Source organism: Corvus moneduloides, chromosome 2 (assembly GCF_009650955.1).
Source record: "Corvus moneduloides isolate bCorMon1 chromosome 2, bCorMon1.pri, whole genome shotgun sequence".
Lineage (NCBI taxonomy): Eukaryota > Metazoa > Chordata > Aves > Passeriformes > Corvidae > Corvus > Corvus moneduloides.
Window position 1 is genome coordinate 45,970,921 of NC_045477.1, and position 20,560 is coordinate 45,991,480.

At 39.5% G+C, this 20,560-nt stretch overlaps 1 protein-coding gene across 1 annotated transcript in view; it reads right to left on the reverse strand.

Annotated features, from left to right (window-relative positions):
- Positions 1–3,676: 3,676 nt before the first annotated feature.
- Positions 3,677–20,560, reverse strand: part of MICU2 (mitochondrial calcium uptake 2) — a 140,336-nt gene continuing 123,452 nt past the window's right edge. Inside the window, exons 8-12 of the mRNA XM_032099414.1 lie at positions 18,810–18,907; positions 10,725–10,896; positions 10,334–10,442; positions 7,103–7,260; positions 3,677–6,815 (exon numbers count right to left, since the gene is read on the reverse strand). Coding sequence (XP_031955305.1) covers positions 6,711–6,815; positions 7,103–7,260; positions 10,334–10,442; positions 10,725–10,896; positions 18,810–18,907 — 642 coding nt within the window. The 3' untranslated portion in view covers positions 3,677–6,710. The remainder of the gene's footprint in view (positions 6,816–7,102; positions 7,261–10,333; positions 10,443–10,724; positions 10,897–18,809; positions 18,908–20,560) is intronic.

Here is a 20,560-nt window from a genome sequence, read left to right on the forward strand (position 1 = left end):
TTTTAGAAGTACCTGATTTTATCTAAGTTTGATACTTGTATGTGCTTTTAATCATTTAATCACTGTGTTAGTTTCTTTGTAGTGTATTCAGTGAAGAGACATCATACTCCCAAGCCTTTAGGAATCTAAAGGGAAGGCACCTGGACCTGGGAAGCAAAGTTACAAACAACTTTTACTAAGCATGTGCTGTGTGTAGCTGGCTGTTACTGTGCACTGACCCTCCTCTTGGCTGTGTTCCACCAACTTTCCTGACAAAATCCCACGGCCCTTCACAATAAGCACAATTCCTAACACAGAGCACAGCCATGAATAAAGAGGCTTAGCCAACAAACAGTTCACTATGGTAGGGAAGATGTGAGGGGATCCAACATGGCGCTCCCCATCCCAGTCTTCTTTGCTGATGCTAACTCCAATTTCACCCACAGGGATATCAGTGAAGCCATGTGCATGTCGACATTCCCCCCTTTCATCACGTCCATACTGAGCTGCAGGAACAGCCACCATGCGTGGTTTGGACGGAGTGTGACGCTGGCAAAGCTGGAAGCTGTAACATGGCTAGTATTTCAGTTCTGGGTCAGAGAGATGCCCTGGGTAGGATGGAAAGCCAGTGGCAGCAGCATAAACCTAGCACAGGACAAACTATTTTTGACCAGCTACTACCCAGCAACATTTCTGTGCAGTGTTTCCATAATGACAGGAACTGAAGTGAAACTGAATTAAACAAGGACAACACCAAGGTTGTGAGGTGGCAGAGAGGGACTATTTATCTCCAGGCAGTGCCCCCCACTGAGGAGTTTCACTGCACTAGAAGCCCTTTGGCACAGCTGGCAGGGACTATCATCTTCCACTTCTGAAAGCCACCTGGGATGTCTCTACAAGGACCTCTTGAGAAGAGATCAGCTCCTTGAATAGAAGTCAAGCAGGGTGGAAGGAAGCTCTGCTAGAAATTACCGAGCACCTGTTTGGCTTCAAATGGCTGCAGTGCAGCTTGTGCAAACTTTGCTGCGTCATTTCTGGGGAGGGACAAATGATGACACTTGAAGCAGAATCTGGGAAGATGAAGAGCAACTCAGAATGCCATGCTGTGGGAATAGCTGCTCACTACACTCACTGGATCCCATGACTGTCAAAGATAGAAACTAATTTCAGCCATACTGATTTAGTCCTTGCTTACCTAGCATCCTTTTGTTCAGTGATATCCATATTTCCTAAATTTTTCATTTATTCAAATAGAATTTTGTTTCTTCTAGTAGCATTGTTTCTTTTAACTTTAGGACTTATCATTTAATTGTGTCCTTTTCTCAAGATTAGTGGCAAAGCATCACATTTTGGTATCCTTTCTTCTCAATAGCGAATGTAATCATCTACCCTGTGGCTCATCTGCCATTGCTCTAGGAAATACCTTCTGTGCATTTTTAAAGAGATGTACACAATGTTTTCAGTAATGTTTGCTCATTCCAATCGTATCAATCTCAAAGTAGACTAAAACACAGTAAGAGGCCACATAATTAAAAAAAAAATCTGTATCCTGAAAAAGAAGAGGATTTTAAAACACTTTATTGGCAAGTCTTAAAACAATTGGTTTTCTTGGGGGCGATTTAGAGCTACCAGTTGCTCCATGGGCTAATATTAAAACTGACAAATTTCCCATACAGCAGTGGATCTGGGGCATAGTGTTGTGGTAGAACACCTCTGTAGTACATCCTTTCTCCAGGAAAGTGCTTGTGGCATTCACAAAGTACAGGTTTAGTCCAGCAAGGCTCATCTTCTGTGCTCCCTTTGCAGTCCATGGAAAAAGGCCAGGCCCTCCAAGGTTGTTTCAGAGCAGAAAGCTTGCATCTGAAATCACATGAGAAAAACTCCCACACATTGCTCTGAATTACCTATGGAATATCCCTCCTCCCAGCTTTTCACATCTGTGTGTCTGAAACTTGGATTTATCTTGGCCAAGATAAATCCAACCCTAAACAGTGTTCTGCAAGGTGGTGTGTTTATTCTCCCACAGCCTCTTGCCTCCCATGTTACTTCCACCACTCGGTCAGCCTGGAAAGGCAGGCCACCCTTCTGCCAGAAGCAAAAGAGAATCATAGAATCATTTATACAAGACTTCCAAGATCATCAACTCCAGTCATTAATTAACCCAGCACCGCCATGTCTACCACCACTAAACCATGTCCCCAAGTACCACATCTACACATCTTTTCAACACCTCCACGAATGGTGACACAACTGCCTCCCTGGGCAGCCTATTCCAGTGCTTGCTTCCTTTATGTGAAGTACTTTTCCCTAGTATCCAATCTAAACTCACACTGGGCACATAGGTGAGGAAAAACATGGCCTCCTGCTTCTCAGGGCATGAGGTGTTGCGTCCAAGCCCATGCAGGTGGGAGCACTGCCGAGCAGGCTCCCTGCGGATGCCGGTGTGCAGGAGCAGCAGCCGGGCTGTGAGGACGGCAAGCAGAGCTCTGTGCTAGGGCACTCCAGTTAATGAACTGGAAACATTATTAACTAAGCCAATACCAGCCTAACGGGAAATCTGTCTTCACATATGTTGCACGATTTTTAAAAATTATTGAACCAACTAGGAATTGTTTAATCAACAAAGCGAACAGGAAACATTCGAATATCATGAGAGTGAAGAGACACGTACTTGTTTGCTGATTAATTTTGTGCATGCTGAAGTCTCTCAGGTTTTCTGTCCTGCAAAGGGCTTTCGGCTTCTTGTTGGGTGACATCTTCAGTTTCTGTAGAAGGAGCTTCTGTGGCCAGCTGGGCACTAAAAATCTGTGTCTACATCTGCCATGCTCATCTTCATGCTTCCCTTGTGACCAACTGCATTACAGGAGCTGTTGTTGGGTCAACTTGGATCTCACTAGTAATGACCACAACATCATTTGGGCATGTGTTTTCTGTTTAGAATGACTGAAGACTTTTTTCTGCACTGGAGTAGTTTCCTGACCCAGCTGTGACTATTTTATAGGAAAAATTAAAACTGAAGGTATGAGGAATGCTTACCCTCTCCTGTGAGAACTCCAGCATGAGACGAAAACAGTATTTTAAATTTCTGATGTATACTTATTGATCCATTTCTATGTTTTAGTCAAAGTATGGTCAATATACCTGAATTTTACACTTCCTCTAAGCAACAGGGTTGTTCCCATTCTTGCCCTTTATTGGGCAGTGATCCTTATTTTGTTCTATGCACTGGACATGTGAAGTGCCATGAAACCACAGCCCATGGCCTGGCTTGTTTGTCTGCTATGCAGAACATGTACTACTCATTGTTGCCTGTTCTGTTGCAACCTGCCAACTTGAATTAAACCCAGAGGGACTTTAGCTTTTAGAAAGAGGCTTGTACAAACTGAGACACCAGAATTAATTTCTAGAAACAACCAGTGAGTTTCTGTTACTTCTAGTATATCACACTGCATTTTTGCCTTTGCTTCCTTTGGAAATGAAGAATAAATGGTTCTTAAACATTACCTTAAAGTAAACAAAGAAATGTAAAAAGTGTTATTATAGGGATACAACAACTACAAGTCTGTAAAGGAGTTTTATGCTGTAAGTGGCTGCATTTGCTCTTGTGTATCCTTTTGATATATGTTATACCAATTTTTGAGACTTCTGCAATGTGCAATGTGTTCATCTTTATTCCACATAACATTCAGATGCAATGTTGTAGATTAAAAAAAATCAATTTTATTTAGTTTTTTTTAATCTTTCTGTTCAGAGGAAGAGTTCCTAATGTTAAAACAAGTCATAATTGATATGTTTAGATTGGCATCTGGCATGAATCTTAAACTAAATTGTGTTGAGTAATGCCGACAGACAGGCTGCAAATACCATGCAGTCACTAGAAGGAACTAAAACATCAAACACTAAAACTATGATGAATTTCTTAAAAACCAGGGCTTATCTAAATACATAAACATCTCTTTCAACCTAAGGTATTAAAAATGAGATATTATTTTAAGACTGTTTTATAAAGCATTTTAGTTGACAAATAACAATAAACTACAAATTAAACACAGAGTCTGATTCTTCAAGTCTGATGGACAAGTCATCCCTGGCCTTTAAAGGAGTTCCTTCCTGGTTGCACTTTCAGGATAACTTCTGAAAATGACTCATAACTCAATTTTAATTCCCCCCTTTTTTTTTTTTTACTAGAGACACAAAATTCTTATAAAACCCAAGCACGTATCTTTGCTTTTCCTCTGAACTTGGCACCAAAGCTTTTGCTGAAAAATAAAACTTGAAATCCCTGAAAGCAGATACTGCTGATTGCACAAACCCAGATAGAAATGAGCACTGAGGAATTAAACTCCTAGATACACTAAAGCTAAATAAGTTGATTTTTCCAAAAGAAAACCAAACAGCTTGTAAGAAGGAACTAATTAGTAAACAAAACAAAACCACAAAAGCAATAAAAACCATCATAAACCTATTAGCTTCACACAGAATAAAATGTTAGGGAATAATCTTCATTCCAAAGTAAAAATGATTTGCCAAAATATAAACAGCAACAAATAAAAGGCAGCCTTGCATTAAAGCCAGAGCTGGCACGAAGCACACTTTGGCTGAACACATATACACTTCTGTGCCACAGAAGTTCTTTTCAATAGTGTCATTTTTTGGATAATTTGGTGAAGTGCAGCTGGCTGTGGTACTGTGGTGCCAGTCCCACTGCCCCACCTTTGCTCCCACCACCAGAAGCAACAAGCAATTTCCAAACACACAAAGTAAACCAGCCACCTGGTATCCTGCTGCCCACAGAGCACTGCACGAGTTCAGTTTGAGGGGAGGAGGCTGAGGCGTTTACTGTATTTGGATTCTTTCCACATGGTTAATTTCATTTGGATCATTTCCTGGGGGAAAAAGGGATCCTTGATGGTCACTGGTGCCTGATCTTCCAGTCTCAGGACACCCCCACAGGCATGGTCTTGTTCTGGGTGCATGTCCATGACAGGACTAAAAGCATTATCTCTTTAACACTTTAGATTAAAACTCCAGGCTGAGGCCATGGAGGGAAGAGTTGCTTTGCTGGCCTCTCACTCTGTTCCCTAGGAGAGATCACGGTGCCAAGGCTTGGGCAGTAGGACCTGTCCTCAGCACAAATCTGCCTGACAGCTACTGACACACCAAACGCATTCTCAGTAATCTCAGTATTCCTCAGGTGCGACCTTTAGGGTTTCCCAATGCATTCTCTACTGTCCCTGCACTGAGTGCAAGCTGCCCTGATGTCTCACCTATCATGGAAATCTCCCCTCTTCTCACATAACTCAAAGAAACGACAACCAAGCACCACATGTTCAGCTTAGTTACAACTTTAAGAAAAACATAGCTGCTGTCATGCAAAGAAAGGATGGATATTTCCTCACTGAGTGGTTGAGATTTCTTGGTCATTTTTCTTGAGACATTTCCCTAGTCCATGTTTTGAGTCTATTATCTCTGTTATCACTAACCTGTCCTGAAAGGTTAAGCTTTCACCCCAGCTAAGACAACTCAGACAACTGAGGGGGGGAAACAGGAAGAACCTTGACAGCTTTACATATATATCTCCTATATATCATGACCTATACATCTCCTATATATCATGACCAACCAGGAAGAGTGATCTGGACCTGTGACTATTGGCTCCTGGGATTGTAAGAAAGACTAAACATGTAATGTGCACACCTGTGTACACAGAGATGCACCTTATGTTATTGCTAAGAAGTGTTCATCTGTAATTTCTAAGTGTTAGTCTTGATTTGTTCCTCCTTTTAGTGTTTAAGATCTTAGGTCTAATTTTGCATTTGGAGTAATAAACATTTGTACTTGGTTTTTTATTGGACACATTACTTCAACAATTGCTTATTATAACCTTGAATTCCTGAGATACTTCAGCTTTCCCTGTCACAGTCTTTAGTAAGATAAAATAACTACTTGTTATGCATTCATCTTCTGCAATACAATTAAAGCAAAATAGTCATGAGTCAAACTGTAGCTACCACTGTGTTTGATAGAATGAGGATTTTTTTCTTCTCATTTATACTATGTGGAAGAGATCTGAGACACTCAATGCACACTCATTGATCAATGTACAACTGTACAACTGTAAAGCCTGCATCAAGCCTATCAGTCTTGTATTTCCAGTTTAATATTAACACCATGAAGGCAGACAAAGCAGACATCCACACAGGAAAAGGTGTAATCAAGCACCAGGAACCAGTACATGAGCAGATCCCCATAACGAGGTGTGAATTTTCCTTTTTGATTTAGGATAACTTGATTTAAAATGTGTTGTGCAAGTGATTTTGCCTTGTGGACCTCTGCCCTTACTGGAGAAGGAGGGCTGCTGTGTTAGTGGCTAACTGAAATGATGTCCACTCCTTCAACAGGAGATGATACTGCTGTGATGTTCCTGCCTGGGGGCACTGTTAAATCCTGTGTGTCCTGTATCCTACAGTGCAGGGTCAGACTCCACAGAGCAGTAAACAACACTATTCCCCAAAACAAGAGTATTTCTGCATGGAGTTGAAAAAGCGATACCAGTTCTGTAAACCACATTCATTGCACTGGAACAATTATAAAACTATTGCATTAGAGTCTGGGTTAATGACTTTAACTATAGCTAAAAAAAAGAGCATTTTTGATTCAGTTATTATGTAAACAGGGCAGATAAACTCCCCTAAAGAAAAACCACTTAAGCAAAAGAAAAATGGACTGCTTTAAAAAGGACTTTTCCCAGTTTGCTTCCACAGTTCTTTGGCTCCTTTAATGCTTTCTTTTTTCACACACTTCCAGAAACCTTGAATGCCTTGCTGCTGTGGTACCTGTTAATAAAGTTAAAGTGTGTTTAGCATTTACTCAAAACAGACTCCTATTCTCAGACTGTGTAAATACAACATATAATGTTGTGCTGCTGCTTCCATAGTTCACATGTGCAGTAACAAGTTCTTAGTGTCAGCACTCCTCCCAGATTCATATGCAGTAAGGGCTATCCAGTTTAAAATATATATCTTTTTCTATTCATTAACTCTACCTGTGTTTCTACAAGCATTTGCAAGATACTTGTAGCAATCATCTGTGGTATTTACAAACAATTATGTCAGCTTGTTACCCTCAAACCTCGATGAATTCGGTTCCTCACGACGCCAAGAAACTCGCTGTGGCTGAGGCAGTCATCTCCATCTAGATCAAAAATCTTGAAGATGGTATCCAAAACATTATCTGACAGATCCTGTCCTGTTGCCACCTTCACTGCTCTCTTGAACTCAGCTAATAAAGACATAATATTACATCACAGGTGACTGATATTGCAAAGAAAATGGAAAGCACATAAATAGCAGGATTCTGTCCAGTTTACAATGTCTCATGGGTAACCTGACTGTAGAATTTGGATGTGTAAACCAGTAAACTATTAGGAGGCCTCAGTTCATGTATTCTTGAGCTTGCTTATTCTTTTGTAACACTATCCTTATTAATTTTAAGCCTTTGCAACGCACTACTTCTCAAGCAACAGTATGAGTGATAATTTTTGCTAAAAATAGATGAAAACTTACATACTTTTGGCTGTTACCTGTTCATAGGAATGGTGTTTGCCTCACTACGCTCTCATAAAGAACCTTACCATTTTATCTCAGGCCAGTTTCATGACAATTCATTCTGCAAGAAAACTCTTCTCCTCAGAGAACAGTACGTTATGATACGCTCCACCTCAACTAACAATCTCCTCAGCAACTCTGCAGAAACACCGACCATCAAATGGTCAATGCACTGCTTACAGCACACGGCTTCACACACCTGCAGTTCTGGTTTTGAGAGAAGTTGGCTACCTCCTCTTAAATGATATTGAAGAGTTAATGAGGGCTTGTGGCAGAAAAAGCTGCCATACCTCTCTGGAGATGTATTTTCATCTTCAGCTTTTTTTTTTCTTCTCTTTACACCACCATGTGCACTACAGAAATACCCACTATCCCCCCACTTTTGGTCCCGTGGTGCACAGAATTTGGAGTTTTGACTCAAGGAAGATGAGGAAGTGTGTGGGGCTGCCACAAAACAGCAGCTCATAGGAGTGACAGGATTATTGTTTATTATAGCAAGCACAATTGCAACACATGAATTGGATGCATTTTTGAAGGCATCATGGACGTTTGAATTTCAAAAAGGAACTGGAGGTTATTGAGGTATAGCAGTATTATAGATTATTACAGCAAGTTGTCCAATGAAGTCATAAATGCAGTATTAATGTGCTTCTGCTTTCATAAACAAGGGCTGTTTATAAATAGTGCTATAAATATTAGTTCTGAAGCTTACTAGAGGGAATGGCATTCCTGACATAGCTCTCATCTTTGTCTCTTTCAACAATTCCTGTACAAATGTAGTTGATTATTTCACAGTTGGTTTAAATAGATTTAAGTTGAAAATCGTTCTGTAAAAGTATACCACAACTTGAAAAAGACATAAAATATGGGATGTTTACAGTAGTGTTAATTTGGTCTTTGAAAAGATGTTAACTGTTTCAACTCTTGAAGCTGAATTTGAATCCAGACATGGCACTGTAGTTTTTTTGAATACAATATGAAAAAAAGGAGAAAGATCTTCTACAATAGCGGGGCATAACAATCTTCAAACCAAGAAGGGCCACCTTATCAGAGACAAAAGATGAGTTGTGAACTTAGAAGAAAAATAAGTTTAGAATGAAAGGAAGGACTAAAAGACTGTCTTATTTTTAGATAAATGTTCACGTGTGTGAATACACAACATGTACACACATGCAAACAGCAAAATGAACTCAGCCAGATTCAGGAGAGGATTAGACATGTAGACATGTAACATCTGTGAGTTACCTCAGCAGCTGACTGCTTTCCATCACAGAGGGGTTCAGTGCATAAACAGAGTAGTAATGAAAGTCGCGAGTTCTAAATCCCCCAGTTTTCTCTGGTTCAAATCCCATCCAAACACTTCTCATTCAAGAACATGTATTTCTCTTTCCATCTTCTCACATCTCTCATGTTTTTTCACATGAGCCCATCAAATATTAATTTCAATGGATGTTAATACCTCCCACATTTCCTTAGGAACTTTTTATGTTGTTATTTTGAAATAAATTACGGGAGTTGTCCTTCAAGTGCAACAACTAAGTAACAGCCTCAAGATTAGAACAAAAAGCATTTGTAGGTCCACAAAACTTTTGTTGCATTGCTCCTGTTTCTCCTATATGGGAAGGAATCAACTCCCTTCCTCCAAAATTTTATTTTAAATCCCACTTTACTACATTGTTTCTTTTTGATCGACATAATTGCATAACACTACATAAGCACATGGAGAAAGCAATATGGACAAAGCAAGAGATTTCTACTGTTTAGTTTCTTCAGGAAACTATAAGGGAAGAGCTTTATTATTACAAACTGTTACTAAAGCATATATTGTTTCAGTAAATCCTTCCTCATCTAGAATTAACTTGGACTGAGAGCAGCCCTGTGGAGAAGGACTTAGGGATATTGAGGTTAATTGGACATGACCCAGCCATGTGCCCTCACAGCCCAGAAAGCCAGCGGTGTCCTGGGCTGCATCCAAAGCAGCGTGGGCAGCAGGGCCAGGGAGGGGATTCTGCCCCTCTGCTCTGCTCTGGTGAGACCCCACCTGCAGTGCTGCATCCAGCTCTGGGGTCCCAGCACAGGGAGGACATGGAGTGAGTCCAAAGGAGGGCCACAAAAATTATGTGATAATTTGGGATAGAGCACCTCTTCAGTGAAGAAAGGCCAAGAGAGTTGGGGATGTTCAGCCTGGAGAAGAGATACCTCTGGGCAGACTTTATTGTAGACTTTCACTGTATCAAGGGGGCTTATAAGAAAGAGAAAGAGAGTTTTTACCAAGGCCTGTAGTGACAGGACAAAGCAAAATGCTTTCAAACTGAAAAATGGTAGATTCATACTGGGCATAAGGAACTGTACAAAGTTGTGGCTGTCCCATCACTGAAAGTGTTCAAGGTCTGGTAGGGTGGGGATTTGAACAACCTGATCTAGTGACAGAGTTCCCTGCCTATGGCAGAGGGTTTGGAAAAATGACCTTTAAAGGTCCCTTCCAACCCAAACCATTTTACAATTATGCTTTAGTCTGCTGTGATTAATCCACATATGATAGCACATTAGAACTTATAAATGAAAACATTTTGGAAACTTTTTATTATTATTTTTTCATAAAATAGAACTAAGTCCAAATACAGAGCAGTATAATATTTTTGGACTTCACTGTGTTACTTTGGGATAACTCATTTACATTAGTTCCATAATTAAAATGGATTTTTTTTCCTTTAAGAAAACCCATATGAAAGGTGTACAGCACTTACCCCGCTTAACAGGACGATTGGCTACAGTAAACATCTGCATGGCAATAGAAAAGTCTTCCAGGTTATTTGTGAACTTGCAGAAAGTCTTGAATTCTTCCAAACTGATGTTCTAGAGTATCACAGAATTCAGATGATATATAATGACTAATACATTCAAATCCCAATTATCCTATGTCATTAAATCTGGTGAGACTTAGTGTTTAGATGTGATTGGCTACTCGTTGATATTCGTATTTCTCAGTTGGCAAATCATCATTGCTCTTATTTGTATAAAATTCAAGGGCTGAAATAATTCATTTGGCAACTGGTTACCTCATTAGATAACCACATTCAAATGAAAACCTGGGCACACAAAGGAAGAAGCAAAACAAAGCATACTTTGGGTACCAACCTCTCCTGCGTCAATTCTGTCTTTCACATTCTGCCAGTAAATTTCATTGTTTTCCTCATCAGTGAAGTACAGCAACCATGCTGCAAAGTCTTCTTTTCTCATGACGCTCAAACCCTTTGCAAACTTGATGAATTCCATTTCTTGGACTTCTGTTTGCAGATTTTCCATGAATCTAAGCGTAAACAGATATTTTCCAACAGTTGATACTTCCATCCCTGATCACCACTACTCCCTTAGCTACTAAGTGCAGCAGACACCAGCTCTGAGCCACAGACACTGTCGACACTGTTGTTTAAAAATACCCCCCCGGTTTAATTTTCCCGGTGCTCGCGGATGTTTCCACGGCTGCATTTCCATAAGGACACCAGCAGGACGCGCTCTCGGCCTGCACAGGCGGCTGCTGCCAGCAGAACTTAGGGACACATTGGACATCTCGGTTTACTCGTGTTTAAGAATGCGCAGACAACCAGATAAAAGAATTGGTAAGGCAGCAGCATAATGAATGAATGAAAAAGGACATGGTAACTGAAGGCCTGACACATGATTTATGAGGTTTCATATTAATAAGAGAGGAATGACAGGACCGGAAAGTCTGAAAAGATGAGGCCATAATAATCACAAAGGTGAAAGAGGAAATTTGAATTAATGGCTGTAGGAGAAGACGACTGAAAGTCTCAAAGATTGTAACTACATACAGAGGTTTGGCAAATCAGTTTTGTGCTCACTAGAGGATGGATTAGAGGGGATTATAATTGACTTGTACAGAGTTCTGAAGAGCACAGAAAATGATGTTGCAGGGGTTTGGGAAGGTAAGAAGAGAGCTGCCTGAAAGTTAACAAACATCAAGGTTTTTAGGAGACACCCATTCTTTCAGGAAGGAAAGAAAAAAGTATTAAAAGAAGCAAGTAACAACCTGCAGGTACAGAGCTGGAACTGTTGAGTTGTAGCTTTGAGTTTCCCCAGTTTGGTCTACATGGCTAGCACTAATTTTGAAAAAGTTAACACAGACAATACTGTGTGGTCCATTTGATATTTTCCACTTCAGAAATGGGGCAATCCAAAAACAAGTGATGACTTTTAAATAAAGGCTAGAACCAGTGGTGCTTGCCAGAATGCCTTCAGTATTTCAGAAGAACCCTGCTTTATTGAGTTGCAAAAATTATTGACAGGAGGGAACGAAGTACTCCCATACTGGGACAAAGCAATTAGTTGGAGAAGAGGACAGCTAAAGGTCTATGTAGCCAGTATCAACAGAGGCTCATTTGCTCATCAGTGTTTGCATGGCCTCACTGGGTTTGAATTCTTTCCCTTGAAATTATGGCATTTGAGTCCACACAGCTATCTTTAGTTCTTTAATGAGATCACTTGGACAATTAGTAGCTCAAAGCTCCGTGAAGTCTGTAAGGGCTTAGCTGAAGACTGCTGTTCCAGCATAAGCTCTCTCTTGCATTTTTTCCTCTAACAGGTAGAGCTGCACATGCAAATAAAGGGCCAACAAATGCTTCACAGCTCAGGACATGCAGGTAAATAAAAGCGCGATAGTGGAAGTGAATTCATGTTTTAGGCTAGGGCTGAATTAGGGTAATACTGAGGAGGGGTACAAAATGCTGTCACATTTTATATGTGCCTTTTTCTGGTCTAGTAAAGGGGATCCCACAGTATAGCCTAACACTACCTCCACAGTCCACCTTAAGACTTGACACATTTTCAATTCCCCCACTCTACCTCTCAGAAGTGGATGAAACACCAAAGGACCAGTTAGTGCAACCAGTGTGACCGGGCAGCTCCTTGTCTCGCAGAGCAGTGAGAGCTGCCTTGCACAGCTTGCAAACCACTCTTCTGTTTTCAGGCCCAGCTCCTGTCTTTGTAACTCATGAGGAGACCGCTGCCTCTGGCCAGCACCACAGCCAGTGTGTGCCAGGGAGACTGGCTCCATGGGCCGGCACAAGCAGCCCAGCCGCACCCACAGCCCCCAAGAGTGTCCTCAGGTCTTGGGAAAGGAGGTCGAGGAGCAGAGGGAGAAGAACAGCATGGACCTGGCATGTAGACCAGGCATGGAGTCAGCCCAGCAGAGACTGACTAGGGCCACTTGGCTGCATTTTGAGAGCGGCCATCACAGGCAAGGAGAAGATGGTATCTGGGATGTGTGGCTTGTACTTGGCTGGAAGTCACAGCCAAGACTGCAGAACAGTATCTTTGACTGTAGTTTCTAACCCATGTAACATCTGGTCTGGAGGAGAAGAAGTTGCTGAAAATGAGGTCACTTAAAGAAATATGCCTAGAACTTGGGTGCAGGGAAATGAGATAACATGTGTTTTGTTTTCTTGGATTTTTATCTATGGAAGGTGGACATATTTTGCAACAGACTTAAGGTCTTGAGACCTGAGCTACTTATCTTGGGGGGCAAGCTCTCAGTCATTTGCTTTACTGGTCGCTAGCCACAAGCGACGACATAGAAACAGATTCTTCCACTTTTTCTGAATATTGCATTTCCTTAAGCAGAAAAGCCTTGGTGACCTGCCCTCTAGCCACACCCAATAAAGGCAGGAAAGCTGAAAGATCAATCATTTCAACATGATGAGGAAGGAGACCACCAAGCTGCACACATCAGCCTGCTGAAAGGGGCAGCAAAGCCACAGCAAACAGTGAAAGGTTTGGCTGTGGCATTTTCAGCATGTTCGTGCTTCTGCACCCTCTTCTAATTGAAGTTCATTTTAACTTGTAGGCTTGCTCCTGGCAAGCCAGAGTGGGAAGATTTCCTGCTGTATCAACTGCTACTTGGAGCAGTAGCTGAAATGTGCAATTTAAATTTTATGTGATAGCTTCCCGTATTACAATAATTAAAATACTATGAATCATCGCATCAGCATTCTAGGTCACTCTTATTCCCAGATGTGAGAGTTAAAAATCCTAATGAGGTTTTTTTAAGTGAAAGTTATTAAAAGTTATTAAAAATAACTTTCTGGTTAGGAAATAAAACTTGATACATAAATGTCAAGACACCACTAGGGATACTTCCTTTTGTATCTTCTGGATCACAGTGCAATGAGTTTCAGCTGCAAAGTCCTCAAAATGGATCCATATATTAGAAAAAACAAGCACAGGAATGAAATTCCTACTCTCCCAAAGTCAGTGGGATCTTGGCTGGGGACTTTGTAGGGAGTCAGAATTCAAGTACAGGAACAGGATTCTGATGTGCTCTACAACTAAAAAATAATTACACTGCGAATACTCTTATGCTATAGTAGCTTGAAAAGAAAAGAAAGCTCCAAGTTTCCAAGTAACAAAAAGGAGAGGTAAACCATAAATTTATAAGATGAGGAAAAGGCTAGGAAAAGAGAGCACTTTCCTTAAGACAGCCCACTTTATCCACACTCTCTAAAACACCCACGTTGAAGGCCAATGGCCAAATTCGTTATCGTGTTACAACAGCATCCAGAAACCTTATCAGGATTTATCCCTCATTTTCTAATGTGCTCTACTTTAGAAAGAGGGAGTCTCTCAAGGCTTTTGGCAACTCAGCTTTAATAGTGTTAATCCACCACAAATAGAAATGAAAATGAATAAGAGAGTGGAGACCTCAGGAATGCAGCTATTCCCTCTCCAAGTGGAGAAGCGCTAGCATTGTATTCTTTATGGCACACAAAGTAGTAGATTGAAACATTAAAGGAAATGTTAGGGAAAGTTTTTTTTCTACCTCTTGACCTGAACTGTCTGTGCAGAGCTTTAACATTCTTAATGCAGAACTGACCAGTTCCTATCACTGATTTTTAGGAAGGAAATCTAACAACAAAGTTAGTGATGGATATACCACCCCAGCATTTGTACCATGCTTTGGCTCCTCTTTGGACACCAAAGTCCTTTTGAAGAATTGATAACCCTCTCTGCACCAAAAGACTGTGGCAAACCAGCTTTGAGTTGCCTTTTTGCAATCTGACTTCCAAATCAGAATATAGAAAATCTAACAAAGGCTTGACCATTAACCTTTAGAGAACATTTAGATCTATGCCTGTAAATTCAGGTTTGCAAGTGTTAAGGCAGTTAATTGATCTCTCAATTTTCAGAATTGCAGGCAAAACCCTCTTTGATTTACTATCCTTAACATTTCCAAACCAACCAAACCAAACAACTCACTTGCATTTGTAAGTGTTCTGTAGAAACTAACCAAGCTATTCGTTTGCTAAGCTTACAGGAAATAAAGAAAAATATTTTTCTCAACCTCTTTACTAAGTATTTGGGAAATACTCAGATTGAGTTATGATAGGAATATCATGAAGCCAGATTGTTCCTGTTCTCTACTTCCTCACTGCCTGATCTTGGCTGTACTTGATGTAATCTCTGTGTGTATTAGGATTCTCTCTATATGCACACACATAGATAAAAGTGTAGGAACAGAGACAAGTAAGGAGGCAATCACACTCTATTTCTGCAAAGCAATTCCAAATTCCCAGATGGAAATCACTGAAAATGTACAAACTGTCATCACAGCAGAAGCACAGATTGCTGGCTGACAGTGTTACCTGAAAGAGATCCTGCATCCATGCACTGGCACACACACACCACAGCCCCCCAAAAATGTCAGCACTAGCAGTGGGGTCCAGCCTGGATCATTCTGGCTTCTTAAATGAAAGGTTTCAAATAAAATGTATCAAGAAATTCAAAATACTGAAAGAAAGAAACAGGATAGGTAGGGAAAAGGCATGATCTGTGTATGGTTATACCATTTGTGACTTTCAATCTAAAGCAGAAATAAAAAAAGAACCATAATTAAACAATATTTCTGGTACAAAATTCCATTAACTGATGAAAAGTTTGGAAGCAAGAAATCAGGTAAGAAAATGCCATAAACTGGATTTGAAATGTTAATTTTCCTCATACAGTTAAAAGAGGCCCATTATTTAACTATACTGGGAAGTACTTTTTTTGTAAGACATCCCAGGAAAAAAAACAACGATCAGTGAGTTTTTTTGAATATCCTTTCCATACTCTCTGCACTTTTTTTTTCCATCAAGGAGACTGTGACAGATTTAAGCTTGCTTGGGGACAGATTACAGAAAAAAATCACAGCAGTCGTAAACTGTTTAGGGAGTGAAATACTGTCTCCTCTTTTATTCAGGATTAGACATACTTAAACAAGATCAGTAAGGGACGTTTTTCAGGGGGAAAAAACCCCCAGTGTCTGTCAGGAAGAAATATTTCCTATACCTAGAAAACGAAATAGTTTCCTACTCAGAATAAAAGATAGTACATATGATATAGCTGGACATTAAAGCACAAGTTAAATTTGTTTTTTGGAAGGAAAAGACCAAAAGTTATTTCTGTATTAAGAACCAGGAGAAATCCATACAAAAGAACAAAAAAGCCTTGAATTCTGGGGCCATTCTCTACGATAGGATCTGGTATTAGAAGATGAAAGATTACTGAGGTGTAAAACTGAGTGGTGGTCATGTGAAACAGAAACTTGTTCAGATCTTCTGAGAAGAAAGTCGGCTTCCTGTATTAAATCTACCTTTCTCTGGTACATGATTTTAGGCTTACTGAATATTCTTCTACATTTTCTTAAAATGTTACAGGAAAATACTGCTCCAGCTGTATTTGACTAAGAGGCCACACCTTTAGTAGTGATATACATAAACATACTCCAGAAATTTAAATTTCCTAACATTTGCCAGGGCAAGCTCTCGCCTTTGAAATTGTAAATTCTTACTAATAATTACTATATTGTCCTTATGTTAAGGACAATACAACTAATAAGAACTAATCTAGCAGTCTGGAGCTGAACATGTGTTCCCTGAGTCCTACCTTAAGGAGCCTGAAGATCTCTGAAAGTACCTTTACATTTGACGAAAAAAACGCCTGAGGATTGTCCGTGTGTGTATCAACACCTGTGATTTCCTAAGGAGCAAGCACCAGCAAGCACCTAACCATTTTCCCTCCCTATCCTAAGTGTGCCTCCTGTGGTCAGGGCAGTAGGAAGGGAGACACAAGAACTGGTTTACAACAGCCTCATTGCTCCAAGAGATGCAAGAGATGTAGACAGTTTCCATTTTCTTTGTGCCATCTGAATGCAAAGAAAGAAGAAGAGGGCAAATTAATTGCCCTGGTATATCGACTGTGGCTGTCTGACATTTTTAAAATGTTTGGACTGTGGGCTAAAAGGCTTTGACAAGGCTGGTGTACGTGTAGTTACAGATGGTTGCACACTTACAAATGGATTTTCTAATGCCACACAAACTGAAAAGAGGGAGCATGAGGAAAATATATGTAAGTGATGAGATGAGAACAGTGGTCTCAGCTTTCAGAATTCCCATGTAAGTACAGTGAAATTTCACAATGAAAGTATTCCTGTTTTTTGGGGGAGGGGGTTCTTTTTGTATTTTTTGTGTAGGGTTTTTTTTTAGTGGTTTTGGTTTTTTTTTTTTTAGTAGTTTTTAAGGACTCTGCAGCACAGCAATATCTGTGTATTTAACTAATGTGACAAGTTTTAGTGTGTCCTAATCAAACTTAATCACCTCTACTTTCTACTAGGTACTACACTGATCAATGGAAAAGCTTTCTAGGCAAGAACTTGGAAAATGATAAAAGCATTTACCATCATTATTTTCAGCTTTTGACAATGATCTATGTCTGTACAGCTCATCAGTCATTTCTTGCAAAAACAGTGTGGCACTTTGATCAAACAGCCAACAATAGCTTCCCGCATAAGGTAAAGTGTTATGAGAGGCCATCAGATAGAAATCACATTTTCTCTGAACAATAGGAACCCAGAAATGATGTGCTTGATTTACTAGCAAATAAAATCATGTGAAAGGTGATATCCTCACAGAGGTTAAAAAGACAGCGATCCTTTTATTCACCTTTCTGCGTGTTAAATAAACTCCACTGTCACGCTGCAGCTGAGATGGAGTGTCTACGCAGTGATAAAGAGGCACATTCCAGCCCTACGAAACGTAACTGCCATTGTTGAAAAATTACCTGCATTAAACCTTACACTTATCCCACAAATTTTAAGAGCAAGATGTGGGAGTTTGATTTTGATTACAGGCCTCTATCTGTGTGGCAGGCAAAGGTCTTTAACCTATGCGTTCTGAATGTACAAGGTACATAGTTTCATCAATGTCATGCCTCATTCGGTCAATGTAGGATTTTATCTAAAACCTGAGGCTTTTCAGTTTACACTGTATATGCAAACACAGCCTTTTACTGGTGCTCTCTGCCTTTTGTTTCATTGAGAGGATCTATGGTATTTATAGAAAAGGGAGCTGGAGACATCTTAAACTTATTTTACTCACTTAGATTCCTATTCGGCTGAGGTCTTCAAAAGGGAAAGGTTGTTTATTTGAAGACTGGTATGCACCAGAGCCACTGGAGCCAAACACTTTTTAGTCTACTGATTGCAAAAACATTCATTTTTAAGAGCACTGCCACACATTCTCCACTTCTGAATACAAACTGAAGTAAAACACATTAATCTATTTTTGCAGTCTGTAAATGATTGATTATTTTTGTAGAAAAGGTAATACTGATGTAGATAATCTTCTCTTGATGCCATGCTACAAGATGTCTGTCAAGATTCAGACAGGTATCTGCATAGTCCTATTGCAGAAGTAGTTCAAAGGGTAAAGGAAAAGGCACAGGGAAAGTTTCAACAGAAATTGGAATTTGAAGCAAGTGGAGAAGTTGCCTGTAGCTTACCATGACAGCTCTAATGGGGAAGGAGGTATCTCAGCTCAGAAAATATTTTTTAATTGATTAGAAATAACTTCTTTTGTGATTTGGTCACAAAAAATACTCATGAATCACATTGTTTTAAAGAACACCACCACACAGCTGCTAAGAATGGGAGTCCCAACCCTCCCAGCCCACTGCTGCTTGGAGTTATCACAGTGCTCAGCTCCTGCAGACAGCAGACTCTAGGAGCTAAATGGGGAATTCAATCATGCAAAATCATGAATAATCTCCACTTCATTGCTTAACTTTCTGAATCAACTCAGTGTGAGGTCAGATTAATGCCAGTGTTGGTACAAAGCACGGGGGGTAGGAACAAGACTGGTTCCTGTTAGGCTTGCCCAGCTGAAAAAATACCTGAAAAACTCGGAAAAGCGAAGTTTTTCCTTTCCTTGTTTTCCAAAGAAATGTACCAGCAACATGGTATTAACACCACAGCTGTCCAGTTCTGTTTCCTATAAAACAAAAGAACTATATGATTGTTATGCACTGCATGACCATTAATACTCACCATGAATCTAAAAATATTTATTTGAACTAGAATTTCACAAGAGATACTTGAAATTTAACTACTGTTCCCAAAGCTATCGCACAGCATCTCAGAGTTAAACAACTCTTCCACATCAACTGCTAATAGTGTATTACAAATACACTTCTAAATACTCTGTATGAAAGATAAGAACAATTTCCAACCACCATCAGTGCATTTTATTATCAAAATGGAGAAGGTTGCAAGTTAAATCTTTAAGAACCTTTATTCTTAGGTGAATAGAAGGCTTAAATAAAGTTAATATCTGTAAGGAAGTTTTTAGTTAGGTATTTCTAACATGTTACAGCCATTTAAAAACATTCATGATAGTCTAATAAATGGAGCTAGGAAAATACAAACACTGACAACACTCTATTATAATATTGTCTTACCAGGCTTCTTGGAAATTTTCAGCGTTAGTGACTTTTAAAAATGTTTTTAAAATCCCAAGAAGGAATTTCTGCAGAGAAGTGATACACACAGTTTCAACTCAATCTTTAACAAGCCTAAACCCACACATAATGCTGGATATTTCTGCTCTATTCTTCTTTCAGCACTAGCATACTGGCATTTCTTTGAACACAACAAAACACTAAGAAACATGAAGAGAGAATTTTTTTTAAAAGTCTGTAGGGATTTCAGCAAACTATTCCTATGACATCCAAATAGCCTCTGTGTCTTTTATCTGGTTGAAGAGGTAAGATGAAAGACAAGAGTCTATTCATAAGATTTAACACTAATGATTATTTAGCTTTCAGCATCATCAATAACAAGTCCCATTAGTCCTCCATGTTTCATGCTTACTGCATACATGACACAGTTATTTTATAGTTAAAGCAGTAACATTCCTCATTTCTACTACAAGCTACAGTTCACCAGATGCCACTGATATGAGTTATGTATGAGTGAACCTAGAAAAAAACACTTTTCAAGCCATATGCAAGCTGTACTTACTGAACTTTTATCATTTAATTGCAGGCAAAGAATATTTAAATACCCCCAAGATCCATCCTTCTGAAGTTTAAACACTTCAGATTACTGTGAAGACTGATGCATAAACATTGGTATATGCTTTTTTGAAAGCCAAAAGTCAAAAATTCATGTATGCTTATTTGAAATTCAAACCCAAACTATTTATATCAGAATGCAAAGTTTTCTAAGAAGAAACAGAGAAGAATCCACATATCCCTCACTGCAGCTAGATTCTAATCTGGTTTTTGTGGGTTTTGCTTACATGTGTAAAGGAGACTTGAAAAATGCAAGAAATAAATTTGCTGATGTAATTTTATAAACTGAATTCATGATTCCACAATTTAATGCTTCTAATTTAATTACTCCATATTATAATCAGTGTTGTACTGAAAACAAACTGAAAAATGAGGTTTAAAACAACCTTTTCAAAACTGAGTCTGTGACTGAAAAAGCTCTTTTCTTCTATTCATATTTCTCTAGTTACAAGATAGAAAAAGGCATACAAACAATACCTACCTCATCTTATCTAAGATGACAAAGCCTATCCCTGGATTTATAACAAATATGCACCTACTTGCTGACTACCTTCTTTATCAGTTGAAATTCC